General features: G+C 33.9%; 1 protein-coding gene across 4 annotated transcripts in view; it reads right to left on the reverse strand.

Annotated features, from left to right (window-relative positions):
• Positions 1-293: 293 nt before the first annotated feature.
• LOC142343257 (uncharacterized) overlaps positions 294-20288 on the reverse strand; it is a 122249-nt gene continuing 102254 nt past the window's right edge. For 3 of the 4 annotated variants that reach the window (XM_075395041.1, XM_075395043.1, XM_075395042.1), the window contains exons 3-8: positions 18452-18618; positions 15455-15981; positions 12764-12982; positions 9239-9262; positions 1939-2280; positions 294-1275 (exon numbers count right to left, since the gene is read on the reverse strand). In XM_075395041.1, the coding sequence (XP_075251156.1) occupies positions 386-1275; positions 1939-2280; positions 9239-9262; positions 12764-12982; positions 15455-15981; positions 18452-18618 (2169 nt within the window). In that variant the 3' untranslated portion in view covers positions 294-385. The remainder of the gene's footprint in view (positions 1276-1938; positions 2281-9238; positions 9263-12763; positions 12983-15454; positions 15982-18451; positions 18619-20288) is intronic. The other variant, XM_075395044.1, reaches the window with a different exon arrangement.

Genomic DNA, 20288 nt, shown 5'->3' on the forward strand with positions numbered 1-20288 from the left:
TCGATTGTGTTGTGTTGCACCTTTAGTATATAACATATCGGTTTTCTTTCGTTTGTGCCCCCCCTCAGTACGTTATATTTCCCCAAGTTACAGAACACGCCATTACATAAAAAAATCATTATGTTGAAATATGACATGCTCCTGTGAGTACAAATAATATGCACCCACTAAGCTGGGGGGCACAAACGGAAATGATCCAAAATATCATTAATTCTTGGGGCCATAAAGGTCTCTGCTGTGGGGGGAGAGGGGCAAAATAAATCTGTAACCATCTATGATGATAAAAAAACCAATTAGGTGAGAGATAGTCTAATTTGTATATCAAATACAAAAACGTTTGCATAAGAAGTAGATTGAAGAACCAAGTTTATTAGTTTGAGCCCTTTTATTGGCCATACTCTAAATCATCATTCTGGTCCAGCGTGAAATCATACTCTGGCTCCTCCAACAAATGCTTTAGAGAATTATTACTCGGAGCTGAGATGTGATTTCTACTGGAACCAAATTTGGAATGAGAATTGACAAATGTCGGAAACGACGAAAGACCACCGATGCCCGAATTACCAGCATTGCCCAAACTCGCCGAATCTTTGTTCACAAACCCGGGTAAAGTCGGGCGAACCGAGCCTTTGTTCGGGGTCAAGCTCGGGTACTGTCCGTTTGGCAACGAATTCTCGTGGTGGTCAATTATGGTCGGATATTCGTAATTTCCAGTTGACTTATTGTCATTTACAAATTTTGCTAGATTCGGGCTTGAGTTTTTTGCAGAATGAGAGTTGAGACTACTTTTCGACGTAATTTGTTTTGATGCATCGTCGGCTGTGAGAAGATTTGATTTGAAGTTTTCGGAGGAGTGTTTTCGTTTCAAAGTTTGCTCGAAAAAATCTCTATGCTTTGGGGTGTACTGGGGCGGAAGTGGAACTTTCTTTGAAGAACTACCGCTTCTACTCGCCCGCTCTAGGGGTGCAAAATCACTAACTAAGTTATTAATCTCATCATCAGAACCGGTAAGGGACCTCGTATCTTCGTTGTCCGAGTTGACACAAAGGGTACTAAAACTACCCCTGAGGTCTGAGTTGATTTTGTCCTGATGGTTTGTGTTCACGCTCTGCTCTGAGGAGTTATGAGGTCCGGATTTGTTGGGTTCCGGGTGTGAGATACAGCTCATGTCGGATGTTCGTGATTTGGGCACGTTGGAAGTGCTGTGGAACCTCTTGATAGGGCTCTCTAAGGGGTTCGAGCCCAAATGGTGCATTCCCAGAAGACTCTGATCACCTAAAACCGAGTTTTGCAATAATATTGTTCGGGTTTTGAACGCAATTTTGTGAAGAAAGATTCTGTTTCTTCTATTTTAGTGTTTCCTATATCATCTGGAACTATAGTTTCATTATGATAAAGTTTTGTAAAGAACCTGTCAGAGCTTTTGATCTAAAATTTTAGGAAACTCACTTAAAACTCTTTTAAATTTAAACCGTATTGAAGAGATGAGAATAAAAATGAAGATGGAGCTTTTGGAAAAAAAGATGTTAATTCTTCTTAGAATGGTAGAGAATAAATTCGTGCATATTTTGGTATTAAAATTGTAATCAAGTGACGGGTATTTAAATCTTTTGATTTTATCAGCATATAAAAGATCACTCAATTATACAATCTTTCTAATAATCAAACTTAAGAAATAAGCATCAAAGCCTGTAGATATTTTCGGTTACAAGAAGTATAATTGACCCTGTGATAATGTCTTTTCTATCGTACAAAATGAGACACAAGATACTTTCTTTATTAATATAAATGTTACATGATTAGATCTTACAAGACTTGTAACATCGTACTAGAATGAAAAAAACATACCACAAAATGGTGGGGAGGAGGAGGATAGGGGGAGGGGGGGTTGGCCTTGTTCAACCCGTGAACAAGTTCCAGTTTTTTTCATGTTCTAACCTGATGATGGCAACGGAATTAGAGTATCCGAACGACCTCTCTGCTTTCGGATCTGAGAAGTGGGCGATCCGAACTCCCCAATGTCTGAACCCTTCTGGGATATAAGCCCTTTAGGACCCGCATCAATTTCCATCCTCTCATCAAATGCTATACTCTTCCTATGCATAACACCAATGTTGCCGTACTTGTTATGCGTGAATTCTTCCCTGCGGGGTTCAATTTTCATGGAAAAACCAGTGAGCGAAGTTTTAGATTCGGGGGTCGCAGGGTTCTGCCTTCCGCTATCGTGACCCACACCTCGGAGTAACCCTTGGGTTGCGGCCACGGCGCTGGTTCTTGCAGCTGTAACAAACAAACAAATTGTTTTTTTTTCATGAAAGTAAACAAATTATTTGTTTTTTGTTGTTGTAACGTAAAACCAGTTAGGTGTCTGTTTGACTTCAACTACGTCAATCAGTTAGAACAGTGACAGTAGTACCATCTAATAAGTTATAAAATAAGGACCAATCAAACAGTTAGAAACTTGTTAAGAGTTATTACAAAGCGAGACCATTCAAATACTCAAGCGCAATTTGGTAGTAAAAAATTGAAAGAAAACGAACATCAATTCTTTTTTGAAAAATCTTTATTAGGAAGTTTTCAGTATCAAAGTTTGACAAAATATTTTTGTTTTCTTGGCATTTTTTATCCTTAGTGCTTTTTTGAAGTGTAACCAAAAAAATTTCTGCAAAGTTTTTTTTATAAATTTCCATGACCTCTATTCGGTACAAATTTTTTAGCCAGTCAAACAAAAATTTCCTTGAAATGAGCATTAGTTGGCAGCATGATGGCATTTCCTGACTAAAAAAAACTTTGACTCTGTTTCTTTTTGACGCTAGGAGTTTTAAGATAAAAAACTGCGGTTAGTTTTTAATGAAAAGAGTATCGAAAAGAAAAATCCGCCCGGATGCTCTCTAAATTTCTACACTCTCTCACTGCATCGATCACAAATTGGTTTTAAAAAACATCTCAAAAAATTAACTGTAGGAACATTGCACTGAGCATAGCCTGCAGGAACGTACCTTGGTACAACAAATTCGGTTAATAAAGTCGTACAAGAAACAAAAGTGAAAAACAAAAATTAATGTCACTTAATTCAAGCCCCGGATGATCACCGAAATCTTGATAAAAAATCACATAACCGGAAGGCACCAGGTGGTAACATTTTATAATAATTAGCAGCCCAAAAAAAGAAAAAAATTTCCTTCTGTTCGATTTATTTGAATCCGATAACTTTTAGTTCCTTAGAAATAGACCAATTTACTGCTTTAGTTCAAAGGGATTCAAAATATTAATTTTTTTAAATCGCAATCGCAAAAATTTGTTATCAATCGGAATGCCTAGCAAAGAAAAGTCTAGATTGAAATCAATGATGTTAACTCTTGAAAACGTTCTCAACGCAGTTTAATTCATTATTGATGTGTCAACAAGTAAGGTAAATTATTTTCTTATTACCTCACACACGAGGCAACGAAGTTGAAACTAGGACAAGTCTTTTCGAGATTTTTGGTGCCTTGACGGTTCACAAAATAGGATACTTTAGAATAAAACCGGATTCTCGTTTCTTGGTAAAAAAAACTTTGAGCTAAAATGTTTTAAAACCATTTTTCAATTGAGAAAAAGGAAAAACGGTTTGTAACTTTCCTATCAGTTCTGTTTGATTTAAAATCAAAGCTAAAATTGCTTTGTCCTAAATAATAAAAAGTGACTATTGTCATTTTTGCTCACCGCCATGAAGCTAATATGGTCAGATTTTCTATTTTCTGTGGAAGCAAAACTAAAAAATCAGAAAGTTTAAATACCACAATGCTAAGTGAGCAATTAATAGATATATAATCAATTCATTTAGGTTTTATTTCGCACTATAAGCATAACATTGCCGAAGCGATTAACGACTTAACAACCTTTTATCAACGAAACACAGAAAACAAAACAAGGCAAAAATGAACAAAATAAATATACAAATTCAGTGTCGCCATCTACAAATTTTTTTAAATAACTAATAATCCCGTATTAAATTATTATACGTTGTTGCTCGTTAGTTTTATCAATCAAATTTTCAAACACACTTTTTTTAGTACAGTGCATTGTTTATTTAATTTCTTTATTTTCTGCCAGACCAAATATTGATTTTGTGTTTATAATTAAAGCATTTACTTCTCCATTATTCCTGGCAATTCGTATTACGTTTTTTTTTGTTTTTAAAGTGAAAAGTTCCATTCCGAACACCGTGACCAAAATTTCAATTGTGACATTAAAATTGTTGAGTAAATTTAAGAAAACTAAAAATCAGGCTCATTGAAATTTTTTCTACCATAAGTTGAGCGAGTATTTCTTTTTTCGTGTTTCATTAATCCTGTTTAGAAACCGCAAATACATCAGCTTAAACTCGGCAAAAACAGTTTCATTAAAAATATTAACTTATCCACCTTTTCCACTTTCACAATTTTTTCAAGTTCTTTGTTTTGCTTATTAAAATATTGCCCCAAAAATACGCACTCAAATATTCAAATATAATTTCATGCAAAAACCTTAGGACTTCAGACGAACGAACGTTCAAATAAACGAAAATACAGATTATAGATTGTTAAAAAGTACATATATCAATGGGGCGCCGCTCTACATAGATATATATGCTCAGATCTCTCTCGCTCTAACATGTGGGGAGTAGGAACATATTTTGGCCATTGAGGATGGCTATCTGACCGATTGGGCGTCTAGCAGATTGCTTTAAACTGAAAAATAAAGCCGAACCATATACCCAAGCTCAGTGGTCGCATCTAAGTACTTCGTTCCAAACCACTGGAACGAAAGTGTCTAAAAACAGCGTAACAAATGTCTAGTCTGTTTGACACAGGTAGTTTTGAAATTGTATTTTAAAGGCTTGTTAGGTCTTGAGGTGGTCAAGTACCCAACTTCTTTGCCACAAAATTTTTTCAGATAACAATCAGAATACTTCTATAACATTCATGATGCAATTGATTGGTGGTTTATTTGTTCACGCGGGTACACAAAATTGATTTTAAAAGTATCTATAAAGCCTCAAAAAATTCACCACTAACGTCCCACTAATGCCATACTAATGGGTGCCGGGACAGTAGATTGAAAGACAGTAGATCGAAAGTGGTAACTGTGACATTAGATTATAAATGATATTATTCAAGTTGGATATTGGCCAATCAGATTTGAGCACTCGTTTACATAGGCTGTCCCGTAAAATAGAAATAATTGAACGTTTCGAAAAAGACCAAAACATTCAATTGAGCAACAATGTGTACTTTCGCTTGTCGACGCTCTTTCCGGTGGCCGGACAATAGATCGAAAGGATAATAGATTGAAAACAAAAAAATTGGTTCAATAGATCTCTTTTCTAAATTTGAGCGTTATTTCCCTATTCCAAATTTAGGCGTGTTATTTGCGAGCTCACATAAAATTATAGCATCTGGCCATACCTCGCGTCATGGCCATGCCTTAGCGGCCCGTGGGACTTGATATGAATCTATCGCAACCAAACAAAATATCACAACATGATATGTATAATAAATGAGTGCTCAAATCTGATTGACCAATACGCAATACGAATAGTGTATTTTCGATCTATTGTCCCAATTTTCGCTATCGATCTGTTGACTTTCGACCTATTGTCCTAGCATCGCTTTTTCCCTGTAGGTTATAACTATAGCGTGTCACATAAAGTGGAAATAATTGAAAGTTTCAAAAACCACATCGTTTCTTTGCATGCTCAGTTGTGCTTTGGCGTATTACGTACGTTCGATTATTTCAACTTTATGGGACAGACTATAGTTGCATTCGCTTTTATCTACATTTATTATGAAACTAAGACTAATTTTGAATTTGACCTTTGAACTCAGCGGGGTGAATTTTGAAACGTTCGATTATTTCAACTTTATGAGGCACGCTATAACAACGCGTTTAACGTTTGGCCGCGATAATATTTGCGGTAGTAGTTGGTTCATATCAAATCTCTTAGAAACGCTCGGGATGCCAGATGACTGTAATCTGACGTCAGCTTCGCAATAAAGATTAATATTCCATATATTGACCCAATGTTATTGCTTTTGTTCTATTGTCCTGTCAACTCACTAATGTCCCCATAGTGTCTGAGAGTAAATCCACTAAACGTTCCGACGCCCTTTCTACTTATTGTAGAGAGTTGTGTGTGATATCATAAGAAAGCCCTTCGAGCGCAGAAATCGTAAGTAAAAGGATTTTCATCAACTTAGCATTTTTTGAGTAGTTAAGGAGGTCCAAAGTTTCTGTTAACATTTGATGTCTGATGTGATTTTGTTCACTCATGAAATCTTTTTTGTTCCTTTTTCGTATAGAGTTTATATCATTTTGCATCAAATTGTTCTTTGAAATTTGTTTCTTTTTCACTAATATATGGTACAATTACGTGTTCCTGTTAGACAATCAGTGATAAAAAACAGCTCTTTGTTTTCAATCAAAAGTTTTCGAATTGCATTTTATAAGAATAGCTTTTTATGTCAATTACAGACGGTCAATTTTAATATCAATTTTTTATTAATGCACCATCTCATTTAATTTCCGATGAGATCCAATGAACACCTCTTTTGTTTTCAGGGAATTACTTAAGATCTCGTGGCTTCGACAAACAAAAATGTTTTCGTAAAATTAAACTGCATATTTCAGATTTGCATTCTTTTTTTTGCATTTTCTGTGGTTTTGTGACTGAATCTGAATAAATGAAAGCGTAATTCGTTTATAAAGATAATTATGTAAAACTAATTAATGCTTTGAGTTGATACCTAATGGCTTTTATGACTAAAAATATATTTTTTCGAAAAACACATAAGAATTTTTGAATTTTACTCCCTTTTTAAACTTTTTTCTATGAACTTAATGATCGTACCCTCAATATACAGGTCCCATTTATTTTTGCTGACACCTGTAAAAATCTGGTTAGTGGTTTTATGTTTTCACTGTTATCTTTATGACGTTGATACTACAAGTTATCATGTTTTTTTTATTATTTTTGGCTGTTTGTTCATAATTTTAGTTCTTTTTCTGCATTTTTGAACACATTCTCACTGCATTGACTGACAAGAAGGTCAAAATATTGACAGACACAAATTTCAATTCAGCAAAATTTTCAATAACTTATGGTCCTAATGTCTTCAACACTATCTTCTGATGCTTTTCTATTCAAATTTTTCGTTTCTGACAGTTTCTGTTGGTTTTTCGAGGCCGAAGAACTTAATCTGATATTTGACAGTTCTCACTGGATTCTTTTTGAGTTGAAAATTATCGTATATGCTCACTGCTGAATACTAAAGGTTGTAATGGCCTTGACAACAACGAGTTTTCTTTAAAAAGTCATTATCTCGGTAATTTATCATATTTTCGATTTTTTTAAAAGCGCTGTCAAGTTACCAAAATCATGATATATGCAGTTGGTGTTGAAAAAAGTCTCAATTGAAAATTTACATAATTTTTGAATAGTTCGTTTTTTTAATGGCTCCAATAATTTTTTTGCATGTTAATTGAATTTTCGAGTTTTACCGGTACATACAGTTATTGATTTGTTCAAAAGAGGTATTCTTAATAACAACAGGCTTCATTAGCTTTGTTTTCAGGTATATTGGAAAGTTTTCCATGTTCATCCAGTTTCTGGGAATCAAAACTTTAACTTCTCCGTGGCTTCTATGTTAAAACCAATGTTTGATGACTTGGATAGCAGGGGTTTTCATAAAAAATGTGGATAACCAAAATGCAATTTTTAATTGTCTTTTAACGTATACCATTTAGAAAAAGGTCCCATCGAAACTTTCGTTTTAAGCTAGCCAAAATGAAACATAATGAACAACTGAATAAATTATATATAATATTCAGTTGATGCCTAAGATTTTAATAGCTTCAATACTTAGTGTTTTTGCAAGCTGCTTGTAATTTTTTGCGTATTTCGGTTTTTGAAGTTATTTTCTACTCCTGTCCTATGACTTAGTCTCACTAAGGATTGGTGTTATTGTTGTTTAAGGAGTTTTATTCAAATCTATCCAGAATTTGTTAGTAAATGAAATGGAAATGAAAAATGATTCTTATGAGTTTTGAAACTTTTTAGTTTCAGAAAATTCAATGGATTTTTGAAGTTCACCCCTTTTGTTCCCGTTTTTTTTTTCAACTTGTTTTCTAGTCTCATCAAGGACAGTGACATCTGCTTTCTTGTTACGGACGGGTGATTTTCTTTACTTGAGGTTTTATCTGATGGTATTTTGACTTTGTCACTAAGCGATTTTAATATTAGATATTGACTCCCTCCATAAAAAAGTTTTTTATTGTTTATTTTGTTGTTTAAATTTTCTTGTAGTCGTACTCCTGGCAGTCTTTGAACAATTCGAACGTTTTTCAATTGGTAGAAAGTTAAGTAAAAAAAAGTGGATGAGCGGGGTCGGAACATCATGTGCGAACGCACATTACCGAGATTTCTTGTTAAGTCTCTATGCTCACTACAAAAATGTAACGAAACAATCACGATCTACTAATGTCTTATATTGGAACAGTTGTAAACTTCTGTATGGTAGTGACGCCCCCACCTCAGTCCCCCTTTAGATTTTTTTTTTAAAAATAAAATCTGCTAGACTCTCATTCGGATAGAAATCCTCGCTCTTTTGCTATGGACAGTTAAGAAGACATTGAAACATAAATGAACAGATATCTCAAGCAGCAGAAGGCTAATCAGAAGAAAAGTGCTTCCAAGAACAAGATTTCAAGAGCAAAAAGTCACAGGTCCGTTAAGCCGAATGTTTATTTTGTCTAAATTTATTTATTATTGACATGATAACCTCTATTTGAAAGCGGTTTAAACTTATTTCAGTCCATTTCAGAATCTAATATTGCTCAAAACTCTAAACAGCTGAATAACTAGCTGAAATTCTAATTCCAATTCGATTGTTCCACAGATTCGGCTAACCGTTGCAATCATGTTTACCTTCAGAATTAATTGACCAATCAACGGCTTAGATGCTGCGACAATTTGCTCTTGGTTGTAACAGTAAGACGAACACTAAAGGTGTCGAAAGTAGAGAACCCCTTTAGTTTTGTGACTCAAAATGATTAGTTTAATTAAATTACGCTTGATTGAACAGAAATGAACTAATGTTAAAAGCGGATTGAGAAATTAGCATTTTTTTGTTTATTCTTTGCATTTGCTGTGTGAACAAGTTGATTAAATAAGCAAATGATAGAATGAAGTGAAGAAAATAAATAAATCTATACTCACAAATAAGCTGAGGAAAGATGCTAGCTGGAAAACAAACAACACACAGTAATAAACAACACAGGTACAGTTTGAGCAGTGGGGTAATCAGAATAGTAAGGGGGGGGGGGGGGTGGGTGGGATGTTAATAAGCAAAATTAAAGATGATTTGATGGTTTTGGTGTTTGGTGATGAATAAGATGATAGGGATCTATTCTTTTTTGCCCCCCCCCCCCCCCCAGTGTTTTTTACGCCCCAGTTACAAATTATATGTTATATAGCACGATACTATGTAAAAAAAATAGCACGTGCGCCTGGGGGCGTAAAAGATATAGGCCCACTAAAGCTAGGGGGGGGGTTCAAAACAGAATAGATCCGATGATAGTTCACCACTAATGGTTGTGGAATTTTATCGGATCGTTTCAACAATTGCCGATAATATTCTTATCAAAAACTTCAAACCTGCATAATATGAAGAGATATAATTTAAAGTGAGATTTCAAATCCGAAATATCAAAAGTTTGAGTTAGTCGCTATTCCCGATTTAAAAATTCCGGACCCTTACCTGGATTTTTCGATTTTTCTCATAATTTAATTAAACGGGTTTTAATCAGAAAACGGCTAAAGGAAAAAAATACAAAAATTTGGGACCAAAAAAACAGATGGTCACAGAATTTGTTCAGGGAAAACAAAATAAAAAGCCGCTAGTTTTGGAAATTAAGCCCTTTAATAAATTGTAAGATCCATTTTTTTAAAAAGCCAGCCGATCACAGCAGCAAATAATCCAAAATGCTGTTATCCTTTTATTTTTTTCCGCATATCTTTCAGGATATTGAATAAAGCAAAAGGTTTGCAAAAAACTGAAATGGGGAAGCGAAAATAATGAAAATTATGTACTAAAAGCTTACGGCAAATGGAATTAACCAAAGTGGCAAATATCCAAATTCTACCGCTTTCTTAAAATTCCTTTCCTTATCAGTATTCTAAAACTCAAAGCCCAACAATTGCCGACCAATTTTTTCTCAATATAACATTTTTTTGTGACAAACAAACGGTTTAGAAAAGAGGTTTAGGGGCCAGTCTTAGTGTTGCAGATGTGCAAAACTCTAAGTAGTTTCAAAAAGTTCTCCAAAAAGATAACGAGCAACTTAAATTCCAAACAAAATCGTGATAAAGAACTAAACTGCTCCCAGATACATAAAAAGAATCTGTTTTTCTGATTGCGTTTGCGTAACTTTACAGGCTGTCATAAAAACAAGGGTATTTAATGCAAAAACAAAAAGTATACACACTTACTTGTCTTCAATATTGAAAATACTGTTAGTCGTTGCTACACATGAATAGCAAAATCATTGAAGTCTCAGCAAATTAGGGAGAAAAAACATCGTCTCGAGATATCTAATTTACGCACTTTTCCAAACAAAATCTATAGCTCACGGTAAATTCTTTAGGTCTTTTTCGCATTTTGATGAAATTTTACAGATACTTAATTTAACTATCAGAACAGGTTAGAACAATTTCTTTAGCCCATCTGTTTATGATACTAATATTACGCTAAACAACAAACCTCAGCATAACAATAGCTATCTAATTTGGTTTAATCAGAAGCTCGTGTTTTCAAGAGACGTGTTTTTCAGATAATAAGTCTACAATACACCCACAGCAAAGGACTCAATACTACTATAATTTTTTTTGCTTCAGTTGAAAGTTCATCAGTTCCTATAAATCGTAGAATCCTCACAATTCCACAACTGCCTTTTATAATTCCTAACCGCATTTTACTTTATTGAGGATGTTTATAGGAAGCTATGAATGAAATTATTCTGTGATGAAGGTTTATTCTATGATGATGATGAGAAGAGTCAAACACAAGACAATTACAGTGGGTCAAGTACAGCGTGATGTTTTTCAAAAAAGTGATGTGATGAAAAACTGCAACGAAGTTTGAACTAAAATAAAAAAAATGATTGGCTCGACCAAAGTCGCAATTCAAATTACGCAATAGTGAATTGTTTTTAGTTTGCCGCAAATTTCACAGTTACTTTAGACGAGGTCAAGGGAAATAGCTGACACAAAAATTAGTGGACACACCAATTGTCCCACAGATCTCATTAGGACGAAGTGAAACAGTAGTGAATTGTTTTTAGTTTGCCGCAAAATTCACAGTAATTTTAGACGAGGTCAAGGGAAATAGCTGACACAAAAATTAGTGGAAGCACCAATTGGCCGACAGATTGCATCATGACGAAGTGAAAAAGACAGAAATTAGCATAATTTAACCAGTGTTATTAAAAGTTTTGACTGAAAATTTTCGGTCATGACAATTTTTTTGTTTGTGATAGATTTAAAACAAGTGCCACGGACTATTAAGGCATGTCCAAATTAGCTAGTAGCAATCGCTGAGTAATATTTGTTTTTAAAACTAAGGGCCGCTACTTTGCCTGCTTGGAACGCGGGTAATTAACGTGAAAAAAAGGTTTTCCAGAAGTTTTATTTGCGTAAGTGTCCAAATTAGCTAGTAGCAATCGCTAAGTAATATTTGTTTTAAAACTAAGGGACGCTACTTTGCCTGCTTGGAACGCGGGTAATTAACGTGAAAAAAAGGTTTTCCAGAAGTTTTATTTGCGTAAGTGTCGGCTAAAAGGTATTTCGGCATTTCTGACCGGCCTCGATCATAGAATAGCACTTACTTCATATTTTTTGCAAATCAGTATTAGCATAAGTTTTCCAGTTAGTGAGTTGTAACATTTGTAATCAATTAAGGATTATATGTATATATATATATATATATATATATATATATCCTGATATATATCTATATGTATCTTATATATATACTATATATATATATATATATATATATATATGTATATATATATATATATATATATATATATATATATATATATATATATGTATATATATATATATATATATATATATATATATATATATATATATATATATAGGATCTCCTCTGTTTTTGCCCCTCAGATCTATATAACCTGTCTGCTGGGAACCAAATATGCACTTTCTCGTCCTTAGAGATCCTTGGGTTTAGTCATAATAAATTGCGGGTATTGTTAGACGATTGGATGGATTTTGTTTCCTGTTTCCGATTGTCAAAAAAATTAGTGCCATAACACCAATACTATGAAAGATAAGCGCAAAAATAGTAGAACACGCTTTATATTCTTTGCATGCAGAGGGGGGGGGGGCAGAAAAAAATCCCATATATATATATATATATATATATATATATATATATATATATATCGGAGGATTTTTGTTATGTTTTTACTATGACCAGAATTCTGAACACAAGGTAAGCGTTCATCTTTCACTTTTTGCCAGAATTTTCTAGAATAAAAATAGTTTGCATGAATCGTGTAAGATCTTACATCAATTTAACAAACAATTGCACAACTCACCTCGAGATAAGTTGGGGGTGAAGTTTGTAAATTTTACGTCAACTGCAGAGGTAAAATTAAATTTTCCTTCTGTTAATTTTTGCCCTAAATTTCTTGATGTTTTTTTGTGAAAACTCACTTCGTCTGTTTTTAGCTCTATTCGCTCTATTCTGAGCATTGTGGTCTGATCTTTGCACTTTCTCAACTGTGGCGGGTAAAATTCTCCTCCGCCTTTTGGGCAATTTCTTCCTCGCTTCCATATGTTGGTAGAAGATTGTGAAGTTGGATACAATGACTGGGATGGGCAGGGATGTGGTCAGTACTCCCGCCAGGGCACACAGCATACCCACTAACATACCTGAAGATAACACGTATCGGTTACCAGACACTGCTTGAAGTCAATGAGATCTTTTGACGTTTAACGAGAACCCCGTAGCGTTTCGAAATGTTGATTTCAAAATGACTTCTGCAAAGTCAAGTTACCAGGTCTTTCCTATTATAGCCCCCCTCCCAGCTTAATGGTCAGATAACCTATAACCCCCCCCCCCCCCAAACATGGTAAATATACCATAATGGGGGGCTATAATTTCATGCGGGCTATATTGGGAAAGACCCAAGTTACTTTTTGAGAACATTTGGCATTTTAAAACTAGCACGTGCTTTTTTAAACAGTAGTTTGCCACAAAGTCAATTTCAGTACCAATAGATATAAAATGGCGACGTCTCAATTGGGATTGTTGAATTAGCCGACAAAAGGAATATTTAAAAAAAACCAAAAAAAGAGTGTTTAGGTCGACTGAGCTGCAATTATAATACTTTTACAAACTATTTTATTTTCAGCAACCACCTTCGTTGAATAATCGGAATTAAGTTGTCTAACTTCAGAAAAATTGTTTCTGTTGTTTTTTTGTGCATAAAGGGTATCACAGTTGTTCATTTGGATACGGCTTCTGAAAACTGGAGTAAGAGAAAATTATTTAAAATCAAAAATTAGCCTTCAAACCTCAGTAGGGGTTTCGAATTTAAATTTTTTTTTTGCTTTTTGACAAAATTCTATCGTCTGTTTAACTTTACGATTCCCATGTTTTAAAAAAGTTGCTGGTTTTGATTGAATGAGAAATCTGTTGACATACAAAAAGATGAAAACCTAAACTAGGTACTGAACAGAAAAGAAAAAAACTATTGTTCTTTTTTAGTTTTTTGTCCTTTGAACACTTCATTTTTATGTAAAAAAAATATTTGTTTTGTTTTCACTCAAATTTGTATAACCGATTGTAATCATTGTTATATTGTTCAATAGAAACGTTTCTAGTAAATATATTAATACAATTTTAGCATTTTTTATCCTCCTCAAACTCCCGTACCAACAACCTTTTCATTTTCTTGCTTTTCTTTCATTGTTTCCTATACAGTTCCTTTTTCCAACCTACAGCAAAACAAGTAGTTTTCTATATACATCAAAAGTAGCTTCAAAGGACAACAAATTGATTTTTCTCTTTTTCTGTAGGATGCTAAACAAAAATTGAAAAATTTGGTTTAAAAAACCTGGCCTCGCACATGTATTCCTCTGTTTTGAACAAATGTTGGAGCAATAATGGAATCACGAAACTTAGGTACAAAATACAAAGAATTGTGAAAAAATGATCTATCTGAAATAAAACTACAAATATTAGTCATCTAGCAAATAGGGTACCCGGAGATTGGTGGCCGAGCAAATCAGCACTAAATAAGTTTAGACGTTCTGTTCTTTCCGGATCGCCAGTACTCTGTACATGTCACAATTTGCACTGGCTAGTTTTTAGTTTTGAGTAAAATTTACTGCATGAAAAATAATATGTTCAACTTAACTCCCGCCAACATGGTTCGCTTTATAGGCGATTCGAACTTCCGCGTGGGTACTTGTAACATTTAATTGCGTCCTAACCACTAAATTAAATGGGCTTTTTGTTAATTGCCTGCAAACTAGCTTAAGTACAAAAAGTTTGTAAACTACTATAGTGATTACCGGCTATAAGCTACAAAAGTATGATGTTATTTGTTCAGACTTAGTGATATGATATGATTAATTTCGAGACTTTGCTGGATAAATTTAGTCGTGGCGAAATCTATGACCTCAATATAATCATAATGATTGAAAACTGCACTTAAAGAAACATAAAATATTCCTGAGATGCATTCTTTCAGAACTAAATTAAGCTTTCACTCTTAAAACGTGCTGTTTCAGCGCGAAAATGCGAAAGAGACTCAAGTTCAGGTAAATTTCATAGATAACTATTGCTAGCCGGATAATATGAGGTTAGGTTACTGCCGTAGTTATTTCTTTTTTAGTCCGTTGTCAGCTCTATTTGGTTTCTGCAATAAATAGAAGAATTCTAGTAAAATTTGAACTAGTTGGAATAGATTTTAACCAGAATAAACTTGCGTGAAAAGTTTAGATCGAGCAAATTTTGTATCTTATGAGATAGATGAGATTGATGAATCTCCTGTCTCCACTAGAGACTATACGCTGTCATATGCTGTAATTGCCTTAAACTATCAAAAAGTGGCTGAAAACACTAAAAGGCCAAACCAAAAAAATCCAAAAACTTCCAAAGATCTGACAGAAAACATTAAAAATTTTAATCTAGGAAATATTGACTAAAAATGCAATAAAAAAGAACCGCGAGTCCTGGCGTCTAAATACTCCTGTCTTTTATTGACCTTGTATTCTGACCATTAAAGTTCAATGACCGCTTTCATTCAAGCATCAAAAAGTTATCCGTCCACGATCGAAACTTTATCCAAATTTATTCTGCCTCATTAAATTAGTAAATATTGAATTATCCTGTACCTGAGTAGCTCTTTGGCACCATATCTCCATAGCCCACGGTTGTCATGGTAACCACACTCCACCAGAACCCATCAATAATTGAGTGAAAATCATTCTCTTTATTCTTCTGCGACTTCAACTCCATTTTCTCCGCAAAATAAACCATGGCACTGAATATGACAACTCCAAAAATGAGGAACAAAATCAACAAAAACAACTCCCTAGCCGATGCTTTCAACGTCAGTTGAAGAATCTTAAGCCCAGGGTGATGTCTCGTCAACTTGAAGATCCTTAAGATCCGGATTATTGACAGGACGTCCAGGAAATCTTTGTAAGATCCCCCCAGTCTGATCATACGCTGGACAACTTCGATGTAAAAGTTGAGGGTGGCCAGGAAATCTATGATGTTGACACCCTCCCTCACGAATTTCTGTTTGTGGGGACTAACAAGGAAGCGCATGAATAATTCGAATGTGAACCAACTGTTACAAAGGCACTCAATGGCGAATAGAACACTGTGAGATCTCTTCTCTTCGTCGCTGATTGGGCTAAAAAATGAATAAAAACAAACAAATAAAAACAATAAAGCCTTTTTGTGATTTTCGGAAATGGTGATAGCCTATAAGTGGAATTGTTTTGGTCCAACCGTGAAAAAATGTTGGATATTTTTATTTGCCTTTGGTAAAAAAAAGAATGCTTGTTTTTTGCGAAAATGATTTGTAGTGCTTATTTAATGAAGATAATAGCCATTAATTTAGAAAATATCAGTTAGACATATAAGCCGCGGATGGATAAACAAACAGCGCATGATTTTGTGCGGTGAGCAAAATACTGCAGTATTTTTATTCGACAGCATATAATTAAGCATATTATTGAATTGGGCAGGCGGTAACAAAAACGTCTGTATTCGAGCAATTTAATTCTTTTTTGGAAAGCACAGTAAGATTCCCTAGTTTCATAAAACCTTATGACTATTCAGACCATAAAACGATCAGCGATGATATTTCGGAATGAAGTTTTCTTTTACGGCCAAATTTACTCCCGGAGGTTGGTGGCAGAGAAAATCAGGGCTGTATCAGTCTAGAGGCATTCTGTTTTTAGGATGACCAGTACTCTGATCATGTCACAATTTACACTGGCCAGTCGTGATTTACTGCATGAAAAATAATATGATCAGCTTAACTCCCGTCAACATGGTTTGCTTTATAGGCGATTCGAACTTCCGCGTGGGTACTTGTAACATCTAATTTGTCGTGAAATTGAATAATAAGTGGTGACCACTAAGCTAAATGGAATTTGTGGCTTATGTAAAAATAGTTTTTATACTAGCTTATATAAAAATAGTTTTTATCCTACTATATTGATTACCGCAGTTATAAACTACAAAAGTAGGACTCTATTCTGCTCATACTTAATTTAAAGGTTTGAGTATTTTTCAGACTGCTACAGAATATTTTCTCTCAAGAAGTTGATCTTTATAAAACAAAAAAATTAATGAAAAAAAAATTAGAAAAAAAATGCCTGCTTTAATTTTCATGAGAAGAAAAAAATAAGTGAAGAAAAAAAAGAATGAAAACAAATTTGCAAAGAGAGATTTATATAGACCAACTAGTGTCCCAGCAAATTTATTAAAAACGATTTTGTAGGACCTGAAAACTTCTAGAAAAACACCAGAAACCTGGAAAATATATTACATTACTAAACAAAAGATTAAAATGTAGAGATCACTATCCATACATGTTTGTCAAAATGGATACGTCAATTGAGCAAAACCAGAACCTAATGAGGCCGAATTTTTTTCTCCGCTGTTTGCAAAACAGTATGAAAGTCAACAAAAACCAAAAAACAAAGAAAACATTTGACGAAATTTTTCGAACATGTTTCCAAAAACATGAAACAGCATGGACGATCGTCAAATCAAGACTTTACTTTCCAAAAATTCAAATAAAAAAGTTGATTTTTTAGTTATTTGGTTTCCGGTTTTCTGAACAGAAATTGCATCCAGACAACAAAATTGTTAGTAATGCTCTATAATTCTCTTTCAAATAAAATATCCAATTCGAAAGTTAACTTTTTTCCAGTAAATGCTGTTTTAGTATTTTTGTATATGATCAATCTGGCTAAAAATGAATTTGAAATTTTACCATTATCGTACGCAAGCCAAAATCAAACGGCTCCAAACAATCAAAAACTCTTCTAATAAAAACGTTCAACAAAAAGCTCTTCCAAAGAACATACTATGTGACGGCAGGAAACCAGCTCAAAAAACCAAAAAAAAAACATTTTAATAAGAAATAATTGTTGATAACAAAGAACCATCTCAGTATCAACTATTTGCAAGGTCAAATAAGTATTCGGCTGAAAATCGGAAAAATCAGAGAGATAATCTGCTTTTTCAGAAGATAGTTATCAATAAACTCAAAACTGCTTTTCAGCAGAAAAATGTCTTTCACAATTCAGAAGCTGACTAAAACTAAGTTAGTGCAAATTTAATACAATTTTTAGGGCCAACGCAATTTATCTGTATAATTGAATATAAGATGTGTTCTTAACAAACCACTTCAAAATAATTCAAAATGGGTGATTTTTAAAGAGGTAAGATAGCTTAAGAATTAGGCTGACTGTAGTTTGGTACCCCCCAAAAAAAGTTGAAAAGTTGGTACCCCGAAATCAAAAGCTGAAATTCACCGTGATCTTTTATCAGAGTCACTATATCAATTTGATCATGCAGGCACGTTTAAATCTTTTCAAGAACAGAAGATAACTCACTATAGGAAAAAGAGAATACTTAGAAGAGAGACATTTTGTTTGAATTAAGACCATAATGTTGCTTCATGAAGAATTGAAGGCACAAACTGAGACCATAAAGTTATTTTCAAGTTCTATCAGTCAAAAGCAAAAGCACTTAAATAATATCCACAATTTTTTACAGTCGTCTCCATTTTTTTAACTAGTACTTACTTATACCTCATTTATTAATTTATTATCGGTCTGACATGATTGTGACGTCATAAGTACCTGTCCTCCTTTGAGCTTCCGGCGGATGAGGATTTGTTGAGTGGAAGAGTGGAGGTGGAAGAGTGGATGTCCTTGAGAGGCACTGGCTCCACAAATGCCTCGTGGGTTCCAGCACAGAATGAACAAATCGAGATTATTATACACGTCACTGTTATCATGTTGATCAGCTGAAACAAAAACACTACTCTTGGTCCTAACATTTAATTTAACCATTAAACTCAAATTAATTTTAAAAAGTCAAATTCGGTACCAACTAGCCCAGGTGGAGAACTAACGGTAAATAAATATTAAAATTCCACCAATTCCATTCTTTTTTCCGTTAATTTTGATTAAAAGTCTGTCTGTGCGGGCTAGAGAAATCAAAATTATTCCCCGCAAAGTGCTGCAAAACGGTAAAATTTGTTACACAAAAAAATTAAATGTAAAAGAGAAAACTGCAGAGCACATCAAGATTTACAATCTGCAGACAGAATAATTGACTCTCATAAATTTTTTTTAAAAAAGTAAAATTCAGAAGATTCTGACACTAACTGATCTCGTAAAGTTCAAAAACCAAATTAAAAAAAAACTTAACCCAGCCAAAAAACTTAGTTTTTTCGGCTGGGCCTTTTCTTGTTGAAATATTGACGGGTGACAATATGTTTAAAAAAACAATAAGTTTATCTAGAAACTTTCTAACTAACCAAACTGAAAACGCCAAAAACAAAAAATGGAAAAGAAATGCAGACAAAAGCAAAATCTTACAGCCTCTTTTTTGGGGTGGGGGGGGGCAAATTTGAATTACACAACTGACTGCAGTTTGAAGTCTTAACTACGTCAAACTATTATACATTAGAAAGGCTATTACTTCTGAGAGGAAAAGCTGAAAAAAAGAAAACATACAGGCCAAATTCAATTTTTCAATTATGGTTTCCACAATTCAGCATCATTAATTTTGATCAGAAAAGATTGGAAAATGCTACACAGCAGCGTTAAACCAATTGCACAAAACTAACCGATGTTGGCAGAGATTTCTCGAGGTTTCAATTTGAATGAATCACATTGCAAAAGATTATGAGAAACTAACTTTTTCACTTTTTCATGTTGATTTTCGGTTTTACATTGCCTTCTCAGTAAGATCAAACAGTTTCAAAGTAAATCGACGAAAAAATCGGGGATCGTAAGAAACTCACTGCAAAAAGGCCTTTGACAGTAGTGAAAAAGATTTTATTACTCGATATTCATAAGAACTAAATTACGTTCATATGGCACAAAATCTCCTAAAGCCAGAAAAAAATTTAAAAACCCTTGAAATTGAACGCTTCTTTATCTATTGGGATCAAAAGAAAAGTTTTTCGTGGCAAAAAGCACGTTTGCACGAGTATATATATTCGACAAGTATGTTTTCTAAATTAACTGAATCAAAAGCAAACAAAGAAATTTTAAGATTTTTGACTTGATTTGTGCATTTAAGAGTTTAAAGAAGAAAGCTTTGTCTTCGAGGGCACAAAATTGTCAATTATCAACAGTAAGTCAGGAAATCAACTGAGAAATATGACAACCTAACCAGAAGATTTGAACAAACATGCTGAAAATTTCCGCAATATACAGTAGAAAAAAAAACAGAAAACCTGCAAGGCAGATAGAAAATGTGAACTTGGACACGCTTAGACACAAAACACAGAGAAATTTATCAATTCAAATCTTTTACTAAAAAACCGCTCAAAACTCAAAATTCAATTGATTGAACCATAAATCGCAAATTAAATTTATGAAAAAACTTAATGTCTAAGTAAACTTTTTGTAGTAAACCTTTCTAAGTAAACCATTTGGGGTGCGAATTGATTGACGCACAGCA

This window comes from Convolutriloba macropyga, chromosome 7 (assembly GCF_964194025.1).
Source record: "Convolutriloba macropyga chromosome 7, txConMacr16.3, whole genome shotgun sequence".
NCBI classification, from domain to species: domain Eukaryota; kingdom Metazoa; phylum Xenacoelomorpha; order Acoela; family Convolutidae; genus Convolutriloba; species Convolutriloba macropyga.